The 16,523-nt window shown below is 51.6% G+C and overlaps 1 protein-coding gene across 2 annotated transcripts; it reads right to left on the bottom strand.

The window, feature by feature from the left end:
- Window positions 1-902: 902 nt before the first annotated feature.
- On the bottom strand, window positions 903-8,324 carry LOC309850970 (C-C chemokine receptor type 1-like). Of its 2 annotated transcripts, XM_082705624.1 has the most exons (3): window positions 6,968-7,430; window positions 6,399-6,491; window positions 903-3,439 (listed from the first exon to the last, which is right to left on the bottom strand). In XM_082705624.1, exon 3 carries the CDS (start codon window positions 3,387-3,389, stop codon window positions 2,307-2,309), a length of 1,083 nt encoding a protein of 360 aa, XP_082561750.1. In that variant the 5' UTR covers window positions 3,390-3,439; window positions 6,399-6,491; window positions 6,968-7,430; the 3' UTR covers window positions 903-2,306. The 2 variants fall into 2 exon arrangements, with proteins under 2 accessions (XP_082561750.1, XP_082561751.1); XM_082705625.1 differs by lacking the exon at window positions 6,399-6,491 and having other exon boundaries at window positions 6,968-8,324.
- Window positions 8,325-16,523: the final 8,199 nt, after the last annotated feature.

Genomic DNA, 16,523 nt, shown 5'->3' with positions numbered 1-16,523 from the left:
AAATGTTGTGTGATTGCGGATGTGTGCATGTAAACCAACACAGGAAGGAGATGCCCTGCGACATTAATGTGCTAAGAGACGCTGCACGCAGGTAGCGCCGACTGACTACAAATGCTTCTGGTTTCTTCTATGGCCTTCTTATCCATTTCCAGTTTTCTACAATGAACATTATTGCCTTTGTGACAAGTTAAAACACAAGGGTTCTTTCAGAAATGGACCTGGAGGACATCGTCATGACAACCTTTCTCGTTAGGATAGTTTTGTGGCTCAAACATTGTTTCTTGATGCCGTCTTATTTGACCAAAGAGGCAGACAAATGTTTTTTTAATTCCGTTATGCTGCAGAGACTAACTGGCAGGTTTGCAAGTGGAAAACTGACTTCCCCGTTGACTCCCAAAGCTTGGATTTGTCCCCATTTTCTGGGTGGAAACATAAGCCCAGGGCAGTGTGACTGTCTCCTTTCCAGATAAAAACTATCCAGACCTTCATGATACCAGCCTCTTTACACAAAGAAAGCACGCCTACATAGTAGGTCCCTGCATGATGGGGAGGGTGACTGGATAAAAGCACAATTCTAGGGTCCAAAAAGAGAGCAGTCAGCCCAATGATGTCACTGTGTTGTAAGATGGGACACCCACTCCCTCAGGGTACTTTTTGGCTGATAAATTCCTTCCTCCTCTTTGCTGTCCAGTGCCATGGACTCCACCACAGCCCCACTCACCCCAGCTGGGGTCTCCAGGTGTTTCTGTACCTGTGTGCCTCCCCCGGCTCAGAGAACTCAGAAAAGTTGACACTGGTCACTGCTAGATTGAACTGACTTGTGCAAACAATAATGGGAAAATGGGTGGCATAAATTAGGGTGTAGCCCTGCTGTGGAACTCAGTGCAGCCTTCAGAAAAAAGTGCTTTAATAATGATTTATTCACCTGGGAAAGTGACCCCAACATACTGCTACTTAAGAACAAAAAACAGCAGGAGTACAGTTGAAGTCCGTCTTTGTCATCATCGTAAATACACACAGAAGATAGCAAACACCAAACTAACAGAGAATACACAGAAGACGGCACAGTCGTTGTCTTTGGGTAGTGAGAATTGGGCGCTTTGGGCGTTTTCTTTTCCCCCTTTGAGTTTTTAAGCTGTTTGGGTTTTTTTTGTTGTTGTTGTTATTTGGAAAATGATTTTTTTAAAGAAGTACATGTCCCAGGGAAAAGGGAAGACAGACGTGATGACCAGGCAGTCCCTGGTCACCAGTCTCCTTGGTGAGAGATTAGGTGTTAAGGACATGGAGGGGAAATATATTTCTTTGAGTTAAGGGTCCTCTCAACCTTCCATGTGAGGGTGAGTCCCCACCTCACCCCCTTCTCTCTCAGCCTCAGACACTGTCGGTCATTTTTTCCCGCGGATGGGTCCAGGGTAACAGCCGGAGCTCTGATTGGTAAAACCAGAAGGCTCGCGTGGGGAAGCGGAGCAGGGAAAGCGACCCTGTCTCCTTCTGCCCCATATTAGTTTCTGCAATAACGCCAGCAGAATGTACTCCCGCCTCATCCGATTTACAAGGAAGGGAGATTCTGGAAAATATTCAGAAAGAAGAAACTGGTAAATGGAAATAATGACCCCCTCCCCTCTGTGGCTATTTCAAGAAGTCAAATGTATTATGCATGTGGTCTGTGTCTAGCCCAGCGCCTAGAATGTTTGGTTTTTGCAAATGTAATGATTCTGGCCAAGGGCTTTCTCCATTCCACTGCCGAGGGCTGTTCCCCAATCCTATTTCCCACTAGGGCTCGAGATGTTCCATCATGGAGTCCTCTGTTCCTCGGGGTTTCTAAGAGCCTGAAACCTGCAGTGGGGCATGGGGTGGGGGTAGGTGAGGGTGGGGAGAAGGCTGCTGGCTCCTGCAACGCCCAGATTGGAGTCAGCAGGAAATCCCCACTTCCAAGTTCCCTGGTGGGGGGGGGCAGGAGCAGGAGCCCCCCCCTCCCCCCGGGATGCTCAGTGGCTCTGTTTACAAATGTTAATGCTCACAAATCATGAAATCCCATTTGGGCCCAAGCTCTTCCCTGGCACCCTCTGTTCCAGTCTTCTGGAATGTCCCATTTCGCTCATTCACTTCCTTTCTACCAGCGAGGAGTTCTTGGAGATGGCTCAGTCATCCCAGAAGTGATTTCGTCTAGACTGCCTTTAAACTCACTCACCCCCACACGGCTGCAATTCCACACTGTGCCAGGTGTCCCAGCCTGACTCGGTTTGGGTCAGCGTGCCTGGCAGGTCACCTTTGCTGGGTCCCGGATCAGCTTCCAGGGCCCCGAGTCAGAACCCAGCGGAGAGTTCGTGCTCTGCGGTGGAGGGTGTCACAGAGCTGGCCCTCTCGAGTCTGTCCGTGGAGAGGAAGGGGAGCCTTTTAACCAAGCTCGTGGACAGCAGCCTGCGGAGCAGCTGGCGTAGGTACCTGCGGAAGCGCTCCCCGACGAAGGCGTAGATCACGGGGTTGACGCAGCAGTGCGTGTAGGCGATCACCTCCGTCACCTGGATGGCCAGGTCGAGCTGTTTGCTCTGCCTGCACTCGTCGGTGAAAAGGCTGTCTTGGAAAGCAGAGACCAATATGGCCAGGTTGTAGGGGGTCCAGAAGAGAAAGAAGACCACCATGATGACAAAGATCAGACGGACGGCTTTGGCCTTCTTCTCATTGGGTCGTTTGAGCAGAATCCGTATGATCTCGGTGTAGCAGATGATCATGACCAACAGTGGCAAAACCAGACCCAACATGTTCAGTTTCAAAGCCTGGAACTGTTTCCAGGCTTTGAGGGTTTCATGAGGGAAGTGGAGGCTGCAGGTGGTGTGGGAGAACTCCCACTGGATCTTGGAGAAGTAGAAGCCTGGGACGGAGGCCAAGAGGGCCAGGGCCCACGCGCCACCGCTGGTGATGAGACCAAAGATGACGGTCCGAACCCGCAGGGCAAACACGGCATGGACGATGGCCAGGTACCTGTCCACGGTCAGCAGGATGATGAAAAAGATCTCGCTGTACAAACCCGTGTAATAAAACCCCGAGAGCAACTTACAGGTGCCATCACTGAAGCTCCAGTTATCCTTCAGCTTATAGTCGATCCAGAAGGGCAGCGTGAAGAGGAAGAGCAGGTCAGAAATGGCCAGGTTGAGGAGGTAGATGCTGGTCATGCTCTTGAGCCTCTTGTGCTGCATGAGGACCAGCAGCACCAGGATGTTGCCAACCAGGCCGATGATGAACACCAAGGAGTACAAGGGGGGCAGCAGCTGGGCTCCAAAGGCCCTCACCTCCCCCTTCTGACATGGGGTTATGCCCTCATAGTCATATTCCGTCGTCATGTCATAGTTCTTTGTGGGGGCCGAGGTTTCCATCGTGGAATTTTGCATGAGTCAAGGAAGATGATTTCTGCAGTTACTTGGCCAGGAAAGGTGGTGGACTGTGGACAACAAAGACGAGGTGGTGATTATAGGTTTTCACCCACCTGACAACTGTTCACTGAGTACCGACTATATACCAGGCCCCGGGACTCGACCTTGAGCAAGGTGGGATCCAGGTTCTCTCTGCCCTCGTGGACCCTGTGGTCTAACAGAGGGCGTAGGCAGTAAACAAATGGACCCATCAGTCGATAATTCAATTACTTTGGCACTAAGTGTTGTGAAGCAAAGGGCCACTGGCTGCACAGCACCAACAGAGGGAGATCCCGCCACGCTGCCCCAAACCAGTGCTGTCCACAGCCTTGGCACTGGACTTAGTGCTAGATAACTCCTCCCACCCCGACCAGAGGGGGTTCTGCTATTGTTCCCTGGTTTAGAGGAGATGATGCGAGAGTCAGAAGTGGTAAGGACACGTATCTAGAGAATGAGAGCTGAATTTGTTCTCGCGTGCATTCCTGAAGCCACATGCATCCTTGCGTCCAATCACGGAGCAATGATTTTGCACTGTGGGGTCTCTGGAAGGAAGCTGAGAGTCAGTCCCAGACTTGCAAATGGGTCTTCATGGCTGAGGGGGCTAAAAAGATTCTTAGCCAGGGATTATGTAGAGTAATGGGGGCACATGAAAGTGTGTAGGGTTATTATTTTATTTTGCTTATTTTATTTCTTGGTTGCCACTGCGACTGGGGGATGCTACTGTCTGGTCATTCAGTAGGTAGGGCAGAGGATGTCCTCTAATGCAAAAATTATCATATCCAAAAGGCCCATAGTGCTGTCATAGTGAAATTCTAGAAGGCCAGCCCCAACCCTTAGCATAAGAGGACCCTGAGGACACCAGAGGAGGTCATCTTGGCTCACATCATACAGCCTTGATGGGGCCCACGTGGATCTACAGGTAACTCAGTAGACCTCCCATGAGGGCCGTGAGGAGGATTCAGAGGACAGTATAGCCTTGGAGGAGTGGGGGCAACCTCATGAGAAGAAGGGTTGGGGGTGGGCAGGGGAAGAGCTCAGAACAGCCTCCAGCCATGAGGCATCATGTGACGACTGGTAGCTGGAGTTCTGCCGAGAGATTCGCTCTGAGATATTTTTACCCAGGGTTGGCTTGAAACAAAGAAAAACAAAAGAACCACTAGAGAGCTTGCCTTCCTGGGACTTTCCCAGGCCCCGATTTTCAGCATTCGTTTTCCAGCCTTTCCTGAAGGGAGCATGGGCTTTCGTAGAACCTACCAGTGTGTGACTTTGGATGAATTAATCTACCTCTCTGAGCCTCAGTTCCTCATTTGTATAGGTGCTGCCGAAGCGAGCACCTTAGTTCCTCATCTGTAATGTGAGAAAGTAACATCTTGCGGGACTACTGTAATGTGTGAGAAAAGCTACCCTCTAGTACTAACCGGGCCCTCAGCAAATATTGGGGTTCCTCCTTCCCTGCACTGATCCTTCTCTGGGGCCAGTCCCCAGCTCCAGTCCTGTTCTGGCTCATGTACCCTGCTCCCCAAGTTCCCCCACCAGTTCTCTCTGTAGTTAATCTGGAAAATGAATTCTACTCAAGAGTGATGAACCAGGACAGTCCCTTCCATGCGAACTGCCCTTCGAAATTTTCAGTAGGTTCCCACCAGTCTGAAAAGTAGCCGGTTCCCACATCATAATTCCCACCCTGAATCTGGGATCTCTAGTACTCTTCCTTCTAAATTGCTTAATGAATGTTTCCTTCCTACAAAGTACACAATTCTGCAGTGGCCATTGGAAAATGAGGCACATGGGGTTGGGGTTGGGGATGGGGGGAACAACAGTGTCATACACCCTGACTGGGGGACTGTCATTTCCAGTCAAATCCCCCCCTTATGGCTGACTCCTCCAGCTCTGGACTTGCCTCTACCCAAGCAGCCCTACTTCTGGAGAAACCCAGGCTGACCGTACAAGCTGTGTGGACGATTTCTGATCTCCCGTCTGGATACGGACAGGTCGGCTTTGCGGACAGCATTTTTGGGTGGGCTGGCAGGTTTTCAGCAGAAGTTCTAAGCAGCTTGGAAGCCCAAGGAACAACTGGTGCCAAGACTGAGCACAGGAGCCCAGTTTCCAGGGGAATTTTGGCAAAGGTGAAGGCAAACAGAGTCAGCATTGCTCATGCCATTTGAACAGAGAACGGCTTACACCAGTCCCCTCCCCCATCCACTTTGAACTGCATTAACTATTTTGCCAACTTGCCAGGCACCACACAACAACTCTGGGAGAGAGATGGCCTGGCATGGGGCCACGGAGGGAGGGAGAAGGACCCTGTTGCCATCCAGCCCTGCTGGAGTCTGCTGCAAAGTCTGCCCCAGGGTCATTGCGCAGCAGACAGCTAGAGCCCTGGAAGCTACCTGGGACCTTGCAGGGGCAGCATCCTCTAGCCTGGGAGTTGGTGAAGGCCTTGAGCAGAGAAAGGGCAGTCTGTAGGGATAAGACACCCAAACGTGGTGGTGTGCAGAGGCTGGCTTATCCTGGTTCATAAAAAACCAATCATGTGCTTATCTCCCCAGCTCAACATTCAGGGAGGGGCTCCATAACTTGAAATCAACCACAGTGAGGATATTTACACCTTAGAAATCCACAAACACTAGAAATCAGGGCTCCCTGCCACCCCCGGAAAGCCACTTATTAAACATTTACTGGTCCTTCACCTCTCCATAGTCTGCATAGCCTAGAGCTGTCGTGCTAGTCAGATTGGGGACTGAAGTGCCAGTAAAAGTGGTACACACAAAAAAGTGATGACGAAAACCTATGCAAACTTCAGAGAGTTTCTAACTCTGAAAATCTGGGCCACTCCAGAGTTTATGGAGGAAAAGTTCAAATAGATACCTCCAAGTAGCCCCCATGCCCCTCTCTCCTCAGAGAAAATTCTGACCTGCTTCTTTGTTAGTAGAGCAGAATGGATGCATCCCAAGAGGACATCTCCCTGCCTTCAGGAGGGTAAAATCCTACCTCCTCGAAAGACAAACCAGCAGTCCTGATTGTAAGGCTCCTTGGGTCTAAGTCTTCTCAAGAAACTGGTCCAGTATCAAGTCATCCTCGTATCTGCAATGTTTTTTTCTAATTAGTATTTCCCTTTCGCTACAATTTCTTCATACACCGCGTTTGGTTTTTGTTTACACAGAGCAGTTTGGCAATTGATTTCCTCTTGAATGGTTTTTCAGAGATCCTCTTGTTCATAACTGACTTTAGAAAGGCAGATTATCTCAATCAGTCACAAAAAACCCATCATTCAGGAAAGCTTTCCTTTTTTAGCAAAAAATACCCCCGTTTTACATCTGAGCACCCCATCTTATAAATTTACCCCTTGTGAGTATTGCTATACAATTCATTGCCTTATAGGTGCATTGATGGTCTACTTAGGCGTTTGCTTGACCCTCGAAGAACGCCTCACCTTTGAGGAGGCAGGTAAAGGATGTCCCGCAACACGAGGACCACAGTCCCACCTGGCTGCGTGCATGACTGCAAACCAGATTGACCTCATGGTCACTGAGGAGACAGAACAGACAAGTGCCACTTACTCTGGTCCCGAGGGGTTTTGTCCGCGAAGTCTTTGTTTCTGGAGCTTTTAGAATCTTTATGAATTCAAGGTTCAACGTCCTTACTGAGCAGGAAGTCTTCTGTTTCCTGTGTGATGATTGAGGACTCCAGGGTTCACAGTCTTTCAGAATGAGAAGAAGGGGATAGAGTTCTTTTTGTATCTGGTTGGGTGTCCGTGAGTGGCCACGACACCTGCCAGTGGCTGTTCATTGATGCTGGGTTTGCTCGAAGGATTGTCTCTGCTCACAGAGATCCTGAGAGTGATTGAAAGCACAAAGAAAGGATTGTGCCTCTCCCTGGGGAGCTCTGCCTTAAGGGGACTGGGCTGGGTGGGGTTGGGTGGAGTTGAGTGGGGGAGAGTTGGTATGAGGTGTTCTGGGAATTTGTGAAGCAATTGAAGGCTGAGATTAGGCGTGTGTGTTGAGGGTTGAGGGAGGGCGGGGCGGGGCACGGACGTCTTGTGGTCAGTGAGTAGCCTTTTTTTTTTTTTTTTTTAAAGCTTGAAAATGGAAGGGTTTAAACCAGAAGTCTGGGTCTTGTTCCTCAAAAAAATGAGAGGGCTGATAGCCCAAGAGAGGTGGCATTTTTCTCTTTGGCTCCCCCTAGGTCCTTCACCTCTGACCATTTGCTGTCCCTCTCTGTGCCCCATTCCCTGTGGGATCAAACCCCACTGAACAGTTTCACCTCAAGGAACCCACAGTCTGGAGTGAGCCCAAATCTCTAAGTTGGGTTTTGGCCATTCCTTTTTGATTCCAGGTTCCTGTTGTGTGTGATGATCCAACCAGAGGCCAGGGCCAAATCCCAGCTCTGTCCTGGAGATAAGGGCAGATAAGGATGCCTTGATAATTCTTGGCTCCCGCTCCAGCTCCATCGAACGAGAAGGCTGAACACTTTGGCTCGTAGCGGGATGCCCCAGGTCAGCTTGTAGGGGAAGGGTGTCCCAGAGCACCTGGTCCAAGAGAAAATGTCTGATGGAAGATGCCTCTTGTGAATTTCTCCTCGGCGGCCAACACCTGCTGTGCCACTGAACTTGCAGCCTGCTGGGGTTTTGCTCCTTTTCCATAACCCAGGACTCCGCTAGGCCTTCTTCACAGATGGTGCAAAGCACCAATTCAGAAAGGAAGGCCTGTGTGCTTTGGAAATGTCACTTGTCCCCTCAAGGCTGTTTCCTGATCCGTAAAATGAAGACATTAGACAAGGTCTTCAAAGGAACATTCCATGAGTCTCCTGGGATCAGGTCTTCCCTCTTCAGCAGCCTGTCCACAGAGAGATGGGGCAAGAGGGAGGCCAAAGGTGACCAGATGGACGAAGAGGGAGACGGGCCCAAGAACTTGCTGCCTATGTGGGGAGAGCAGGGCATGAGGGGCGGGCTCTGATGAGCCTGGCAAACCAGACCTGCATCTCATCCTGGGTCCACCTCTTGGTAACTTTGAGTGTATTATTTATGCGTTTGACTGTCTCTTTCCTCTTCTGTAAAACAAAGCTAATGATGCCGACTTTCTAGAGGATTAGATGAAGATAGAGACATGCCTGTGAATGAATGGTTTGGTGGAGTGCCTGAGACGTGTTCGATGCCTGTCTTAGTTTGGGGTTCCCGGTTAGGTGCAAAGCCTGGAGTGGAATGCAGACACAAGTAGTGTATGTTCAGGGGATCCTAGGAAGCACTACAGGGGAGGGGAAAGCGGGCCAGGGAAGGGAATGTGAGGATGAGGGTAGCACTGTGTAGAAGGCAAGTGGCACCCTGGCCTTAGGGGGAGCTCAGGGAGCCCCCAAGAGTCACCCCTACTGTGGGACCAGAGGTGAGGAGACCAGGCATGTATCTATTAAATCTCTACCTGCCCACCGCTGGCAGAGAACTCCTTCTCATTGGTTTGTGTCACTGAATATCTTTCCCAGGAGATTCTCCACCAGGGCACAGGGCTGGCCCTTCAGGCACTGGCGATCGCCCTAGACATAGCGGGGACAGGTGGAAGTATCAGTAAGGTGCACACCCCAAGATTCTGACCTTGACTTTGCCTAGGTCTCTGACTCCTCCATTTGGCACCCCCTTCCTTTGTGTCAACCCCTGACCTAGCCTGATGACCCTCCCCTTTGATCTCACACACTTCCATTGTGTGGAATTTTGACATCGGATGTTGACCCTGCCATTTCTCCACTCCTTTCCTGTCTCAGCCTCAACATCCCAGAAATCTCATGCTCTGTTTAATCAAGACAGGGCAAGGCCAGGCTCATGGACTATGTGGAGCCTGGTTCTCATGGAGGCTCACCCTCTGGGTTCAAGTGGTACACCTGTAGGTAAATTTCCAAGAGGGACTGGCGGTGCCAGGACCATGGAGCTCTGTCTGCTGCCCAATGTGTCATCTTCTCTCCCCTAAGTTCTGCTTGTTTCTCTCTTGTGCTGTGTCACGTCCCAATGTCATTGAGGGTGTTGGCCACACCCATGGCCCTTCTCATCCTGCCTGGATCGTGCAAAATGCCACCTCCTCTCTTGAAGCTTTCCCACGCTGCAGCAAGAAGTCCATCCGGGAGGCGCAGACGCCGGAGCTCTGAGAGCTTTCTGGGGGAGTGGTGGAGGTCCCTTTGTTTACGCCTGATGACATATGTTGGATACTTTTGACAATAAATAGCAAGGCAGTCCACTCGAAATAGTTCAAAATAAAAATGAAAAAAAAGACTAAAAACTGTTCTTGTCTCACGAACCTAGATCTTAGCTAACAATCTCTAACATTCCCTTGTAATAATTTTTGATGATTTCACAATCCACACATGTCTGCAGCCTGACACCTTCACACTTTGGGGCTTAACATCGCGCTGATACTGTGGCGTGAATCTGTGGGGCATGGGTGTCCCCGTGTGGCAGTGGGTACTGGTGTTCGACGAGGGGTGTCCTAGTTTTCCACACGGTCTCCCGTCCTCCCGCTGGCCACACCAGCTTCCTTGCCTGGTGGTGGTGGTGATGGGTGGGGGTGGGGGCATAAGTAGGCATGAGCAAAGACTGAAGAGTGTCTTCAGGCATAGCATCAGAAGTCACCGATGTCCCTTCGGCTGCATCCCGTCAGTCACAGCAAGTCACAGAGCCCAGCCACAACCAAGGAGTCGGGGGATGGAAGGAATGTTTCAGCTGGAGCCATCGAGTACACTGTAGAAGGCCATGTGCCCCAAGACAGGGGGGACCTGGAAGCCCTATTTTATCCTCCCCCCAAAGTGCAGGTTTCCCCCAGCTCCGGGGCCAACGGGTTCCTTGAACTCCTCCCCTCCTCGGCCGTGTCTTCCACATTCCCCAGCCCCTCACTCAACTCCTGCCTTCTCCTCATCACACCATCCGTGGCCTTCATACCTCGGCCCCCCGCACCCCAGCCTCTGAACCCACTCCCACCTTTCTTCCCTCCTGCACCAGTGGTTCTTGGATCCCAGGGGGTTGTCAGCTTTCCACAGACCATCCGCCTCCTCCTGCCCTGTTGTCCATCATTGTAGTCCCTCCCTGACCCACACCCCCCCTCCCTTCCTGGGCTCCTTTCTGACCTTGTGGTGTCCGCCCAGCAACATCCAGTCCCGGGCAGAACCAGCGCCACACACATACCCACAAAGTTGAGCGTGGCCAGAGGGAACCCTGCAGGCATCCCGCCCGGGATGGTTGGAAAGGAATGGTGGCCCCACGGGAGGGCTCACGGTCACCCATGGGCAGTGTGATGGCTCTGTCTATCTTTCTAACAGGCTCAGACCAGCTCTCTGGCCCGGGCCCAGAGAGGGCTGCTGGCGACATGTCCAGGCTTTGTGACGTGTACCAGAAGACAGGGCTGCCTCTTCCTTTCGTCAGTTTAGAATAAAAAGGAAGTTCCAGGGAGTTCTTTGAGAAAACAGCCCCTGGAGAGGTGGCTTCTCTCCAGTGCGCCCAGGGGCAGGGCCTGGGTGACAGTCATCGGAGGGAGAGCCCCTCCTCCCCATTCTTCTGCCACAGGGCAATGCTCAGCAGGAAACAGACACTGGAGGGCAGGGTTTGAAAGCTTAGAACCAACCGACAAGGGGAAGGACGAGTCTCCTCCTCCTGCCCACCAGACTCCCTAGTCTCTGGGGTGGTCGAGAGCTCCCCCGAGCCCAGCCGCTAGGCCTATAGTTGCTGCCCACCAGACCACGGCAGGTGGCAGGGGTCAGCGCCGGCAAGGACTGAGTAGTAACTCACTGTCAGGAGGCAGGAGTCTGTGAAGAAGGCGATCATCACCTTTGGTGCCTCTGATCGAAGCTGCAGACCGTGAGGCGTAGGCACCTGCCACCTCTTTTGAAAGCTGAACCCTGTGGAGCGGGGGAGGGGGTGCTCCTGCGGGCACTGGTTCCCTCCCACTCCGTCCATCCCCCACCCAGGATGTGCCCTCTGTCTGTGTCACGCCTGGTGCCGTCACAGGCCCCAGGTGAGTGAGGCAGGGCCTGGCACTCCCGTGTTCACCCCAGGGGGTGGTCTTCGAGAGAGCGGGCGGGCAGCATCAGCATCACCTGGAGCAGGTTAAGAAGAAAGATTCTCCGGCCCCACCCCAGACCTGCTGAATCAGAATCCCTAGGATTGGGAGTTGGACCCAAGAAGCTGGAAGCCCTCCAGGGCATCTTATTTATTATGCTGGGGTTTGAGAATCTAGCTAGACACTTGCTGATTAATGTGTGATGGCAAGACCCGAACGCACTCCCAGAAATGCAGACCATGGGCCTGCGGAAGGAGAAACTGCGTTTTCACCAGATCCCCCTGGAGATTTGTTTGCACAGTATGGTGTGAGACACCCTGGTTCTAGAACGTCATGGTCCAGTGATTATATCTGTGTAAGTTTCAAGAGATGGCCAGAGGAAGGTGGGTGGAGTCCCAAAGCGTCCTGCAGAGACGTTGACACCTAGTCCGGATGCCCATCTGGGTGAAGATGCTCAGTAAACATTGGGGCACTGCTTGTCGCACAGAAGGAGAGCGCTAGCTGAGCTACCTAGACAGACAGACAGGACTTCCAAGCCCCACCCTGAAGCTTAGTGCGGCTGCCCTGGGCCCTGACCTCGTGTGTTGGTGAAGTTGAGGAAGTCACGCCTACCCATTGCTGGAGGGAGTAGAAATCAGTTCCCCCACCAGGGAGAGCTGTTTGGCCATTTCCATTAGAAATCCAATGCCTGCTTCTCTGCCTACTTGTGATCTGTCTGTCAAATAAATAAATAAACTCTTTTTTAAAAAAAGAGAGAAATCCAATGTGGGGGTGCCTGGGTGGCTCAGCTGGTAAGCATCTGCTTTCTGCTCAGGTCTTGATCTCAGGGTTCTGGGATTGAATCCCGACTCGGGCTCCCTACTCAGTGGGGAACCTGCTTCCCCCTCTCCCACACCCCCTGCTTGTGTTCCCTCTCTCACTGTCCCTCCATCTCTGTCAAATAAATAAATAAAATCTTTCAAAAGGAAAAGAAATCAAATGTGTGCTTCTTTTGTTCTAATTCCACCTGTAGGAATTGATCTTACGAGTATTTACACCAGGGGCAGAAGATACAGGCAACAAGGATGTTCCCTGGTTGGTGTGGGGGCTGGTTCAGGAATAGTGTGCAAACTTCTGTGTCGGTACAAAATGCCTCCAGGCTGGAGGGACCAAGGATGCTCCCGGTGGGGGAGGGGCTGCTGGTGCAGGTGCCCTGTGAGGGAAACAGGTGATGTGGGGAGAGAGGAAGCTTAGTTTTCACTGTGTGTTATTTGGTACCTCTTGGCTTGCATCTACTGGGCTGTTCTTAAAATGTGGTCCAAAGGGGTCTCCCAAACCCATCCCAGGGGCCCCTGACTCCTTCCCTTTTCCAACTATGGAGTTGTTGGGCGGCTGGTTTCCCTCCACAGGTGTCAACCAAAGCAGTCATGACGGACGGGGGCTGAAGCAGCTTCGGGGATCCGGCCACTCTTCCCACTGACCTTTTTTTTTTCATCTGGGAAAATATAACTATTTTCCTGAAAGTCTTATTTATGTTATTATGGAACAGTTTTCATTCCTGTTATTTTTAAGAGAATGACATTGTAATAAGTTCTCAGTTTTTGATTTCTGCAGATATTAATAAATATTAATAACCTGTGTAAACAAAAGGTCTTTGGTGCCTGCGGTCACTGTAGAGTACCCACGTTCCTGAGACGCAAAGCCGGGTGCCAGGCAGACTGATACAGGTATGTTCTTCTGAATTCCTGACTCTGCCATTAGTAATTAGGGACCCAGGGTAAGTTAACTATTTTTCTGAGCTTTGCTCTGTGTGCATTAATAAGATGATGCACGTAAGATGTTTAGCACATGGTATATACTTAGTAAACGCTGTTATGATAGGTCCCTAAACCCCACAGCCGACTCAGGCCACCCAGCTGACCCTCCAGTGACATTAAGTTGACAGATTGAACTTGGCCCCCCTGAGAGTCGTCACACTGGGAATTGGCCGACGATACACATCAATGCCTTTTTCTTTTTTTAAAGATTGTTTTTTATTTATTTGACAGACAGATCACAAGTAGGCAGAGAGGTAGGCAGAGAGAGAGAGAGGGGAGGAGGAGGCAGGCTCCTTGCTGAGCAGAGAGCCTGATGCGGGGCTCGATCCCAGGACCCTGAGATCATGACCCGAGCCGAAGGCAGAGGCTTTAGCCACTGAGCCACCCAGGCGCCCCACATCAATGCCTTTTTCATTCCTCCCTGCCAGAGAGCTGATATGAAACCAGCTCTCCTCTGCAGGGCAGCCACAGGCCATGCGCTAAGGGGGAGGGGGTGTGTGGAGGGGGGATGTTGGCAGGGCTTTAATGGTACACCTGTGAGGGCAGAGGGACCTAACAAGAAATTTTGCATCTGAATGCATACAGACCTTTGGTCTGGGCAGAAACTTGCTTTTATTTGAATGTCTGCCCCTTGCACAACTAGCTGGAGCCCAGTTCCCCAACCACACGGGGATTCCCTCCCATTCGAGGTGCACCCACACCACACCACAAGACCACCACTCATCAGCCTGGTCCTCTCCGTGAAGGGAGGCGCTGGCCTTGGCTGCTGCCCTGTGTGTGGGGCCGGGGTGATGGGGGGGGCGGCGGCGGCTGGGGAAGGGGCTCCGGGTCATGTCACACACACACAGAAGTTCTAGCCCCGGGTCGGTGCGGGCATCTTTTTTTTTTTTTTTTTTTTTTTTTTTTTTTCGGTGCGGGCATCTTGTACTCACTTTGTACTTCCCTTTTCTGGACTTTCTAACCTCCCTCCAGTCTTCCTTTTCCTTCCGTGGGCTTTCGAGGGGGCGCGAGGCGGGGGATGGTGCTAGATTGTTCTGTTTTCTGGCTTTCATTTCTGGTGTTTACTCTCCCCACTAGCACCAGCTGGCAGCTTCCCTGTCTTTGAAGGGCAGGTTTAAATATTTCTTCTGAGAATCTTGGGTTCTTTTGCTCCTTGCAGACCAGCTCCTTGCAGACCCAAGGTCTCCCAGGACAGCCAAGGGGAAAGCTCATGAAGGGAAGCAGCTCCTCTGTCTCCTTTGTCCTGCACCGGCATCTCCTCCCTGCAGAGTGTCCCCAACATGTCCCCCACCTCCTGCTCCAGGCCCCCCCCTCCCCACTTCCCTACTGTCCAGACAGCACTCCTTTCTTATCTTTAATTCCCACTTGGAGCTTCCTGTCCTCTCTCTGATGCTTCCAGTCTTGCCTGTTTCCTGATGTCTCTGTAAGGAGGACCCAGAGTCCCATCAAAGGCCTTTACAAAGATGGCTGTTGGGGGGGCCTCCCCTGGTTGGGTGGACTCGAGGCCAATTGGGCCTCTCTCCTCTGGACTTTCATTTTTAGTGGTCTTAGTGACATGGAGGGACTCTCCCAGGGAGAAGGGGCAAAGACTTGTCATCCTTCTTCCCGGAGCTCAAGGGGGCCCGGGGGGGGGGCGATCTAAACAAATTACCCCTGGGAAAGACAGAGTCAAGGGACCGCCCTTTCCAGAGCTGTGCAAGAGTAGAGAGGACAGTGGCTCTGGCTCGAAGAGACATGACCTCCCGGGCCCGCCATGACCCAGTCCTTTCGGGGACAGTTTTGGAGCCTGCCAGAGGCTTCTTCCAAGGCCCTGACATTGAAGGTCTTGCTGAGGTCTGGGCTGCTCAAGTCCTGTTCCAGAATGGTGAGGCCTGAGGAACCAGCACCAAGTGCCATGCCATCACCACGGCTCCCCATCAACACAGAAGCCCCGCAGGCTTTCCTGGATAAGCAGGGTAGAGGGGACTTGATGGGGGCATCACGGGGACAGAAGGGACTTGATGGCCGCATCACGGGGACTTCTAGCCCAGTTGGGCACGGGAGGGGTCAAGCATTCCACTCTGGGATGTGACAGGGAGAGGTCCTGACAGCCTGGCTGTGTTGCTCTCTCATCTCCTTTGTCTCTCTCTCTCTTGCTGCTGCCTTGCCGTTCAGAGCACTGGTCAGGCACCCTCAGGCTTCCTTTCAAAGGGTACCGCCATGCTGGTGGAGAGCTCAGGAGAAAAGCCTTCAGGGTGCCCTTCTCCTGGGCCCCTGCCTCAGAGAACTGGCTGCCCCAGGCCTGGTTAAGGGATAGGTTTTACCCTCTGCACACTGTCCCTGTCTCCCCTCATTGTCCAAGCATCTCCCAGCCAGCAATAGGCACCCCAGCATGCCAGACTTGGGTTCGAATGATAGCTCTATCAGATGCCAACCAAGGGATCATGGGAAATTTTCTTTACCCCTTGTCCCAGCCTCAGTTTCTCCATCTGTAAAACAGGGATGATAGTATTTCTTTCTCTGGATTGTTGCAAGAATTAAATGTGATTTCCTACATGCCTGGCATTGGGTGAGTGTTCAGCTGATGGGAGCTATGTAGCTCTCTAAGTCTTCAACACAAGCCTCAGTCGAACCAGCAAACATGGGTAGAGTGTCTCCTATGTGCAAAAAAAAAAAAAAAAACTATCCTAGGGTCCCCTTCCCCCCACCTCCATGCCGAAGAAAGGGAAGGAGAGAGTATCTCAAGGGAGTACCCTGAAAACTTCCTTTTTGCACCAACTGAATTATATAGAGTGAAACATAGGGCTTCTCTAAGAACCAGGAATGCTACTGCAAGCTATATACCCAAGAGAAAGAAGGGCATATGAACCCAAAAGATATGCTCAAGAGTGTTGCTAGGAACTTCATTCAGAAGAGTCCCAGGGGCGCCTGGGTGGCTCAGTGGGTTAAGCCGCTGCCTTCGGCTCAGGTCATGATCTCAGGGTCCTGGGATCGAGTCCCGCATCGGGCTCTCTGCTCAGCAGGGAGCCTGCTTCCTCCTCTCTCTCTCTCTGCCTGCCTCTCTGCCTGCTTGTGATCTCTATCTGTCAAATAAATAAATAAAATCTTAAAAAAAAAAAAAAAAAAGAAGAGTCCCAAACTGGAAATCCCAAATTCCTATCAACAATAAAATGGGTAAATTGTGGTATCTTCATATGATAAAGTGCTACCCAACAACATAAAAGTATAATCTGCTGCTGCTATCTTCTGTATTGCTCCATTTCTATTGAGTTCAAGAGCAGTTGAAACTAATCCATGGTGATAGAAATAAA

The sequence above is a fragment of the Mustela nivalis genome, assembly GCF_964662115.1.
Source record: "Mustela nivalis genome assembly, chromosome: 1".
NCBI classification, from domain to species: domain Eukaryota; kingdom Metazoa; phylum Chordata; class Mammalia; order Carnivora; family Mustelidae; genus Mustela; species Mustela nivalis.
Note: the sequence above shows the minus strand (reverse complement) of the source record. Positions and strands in the feature narration are given on the sequence as shown.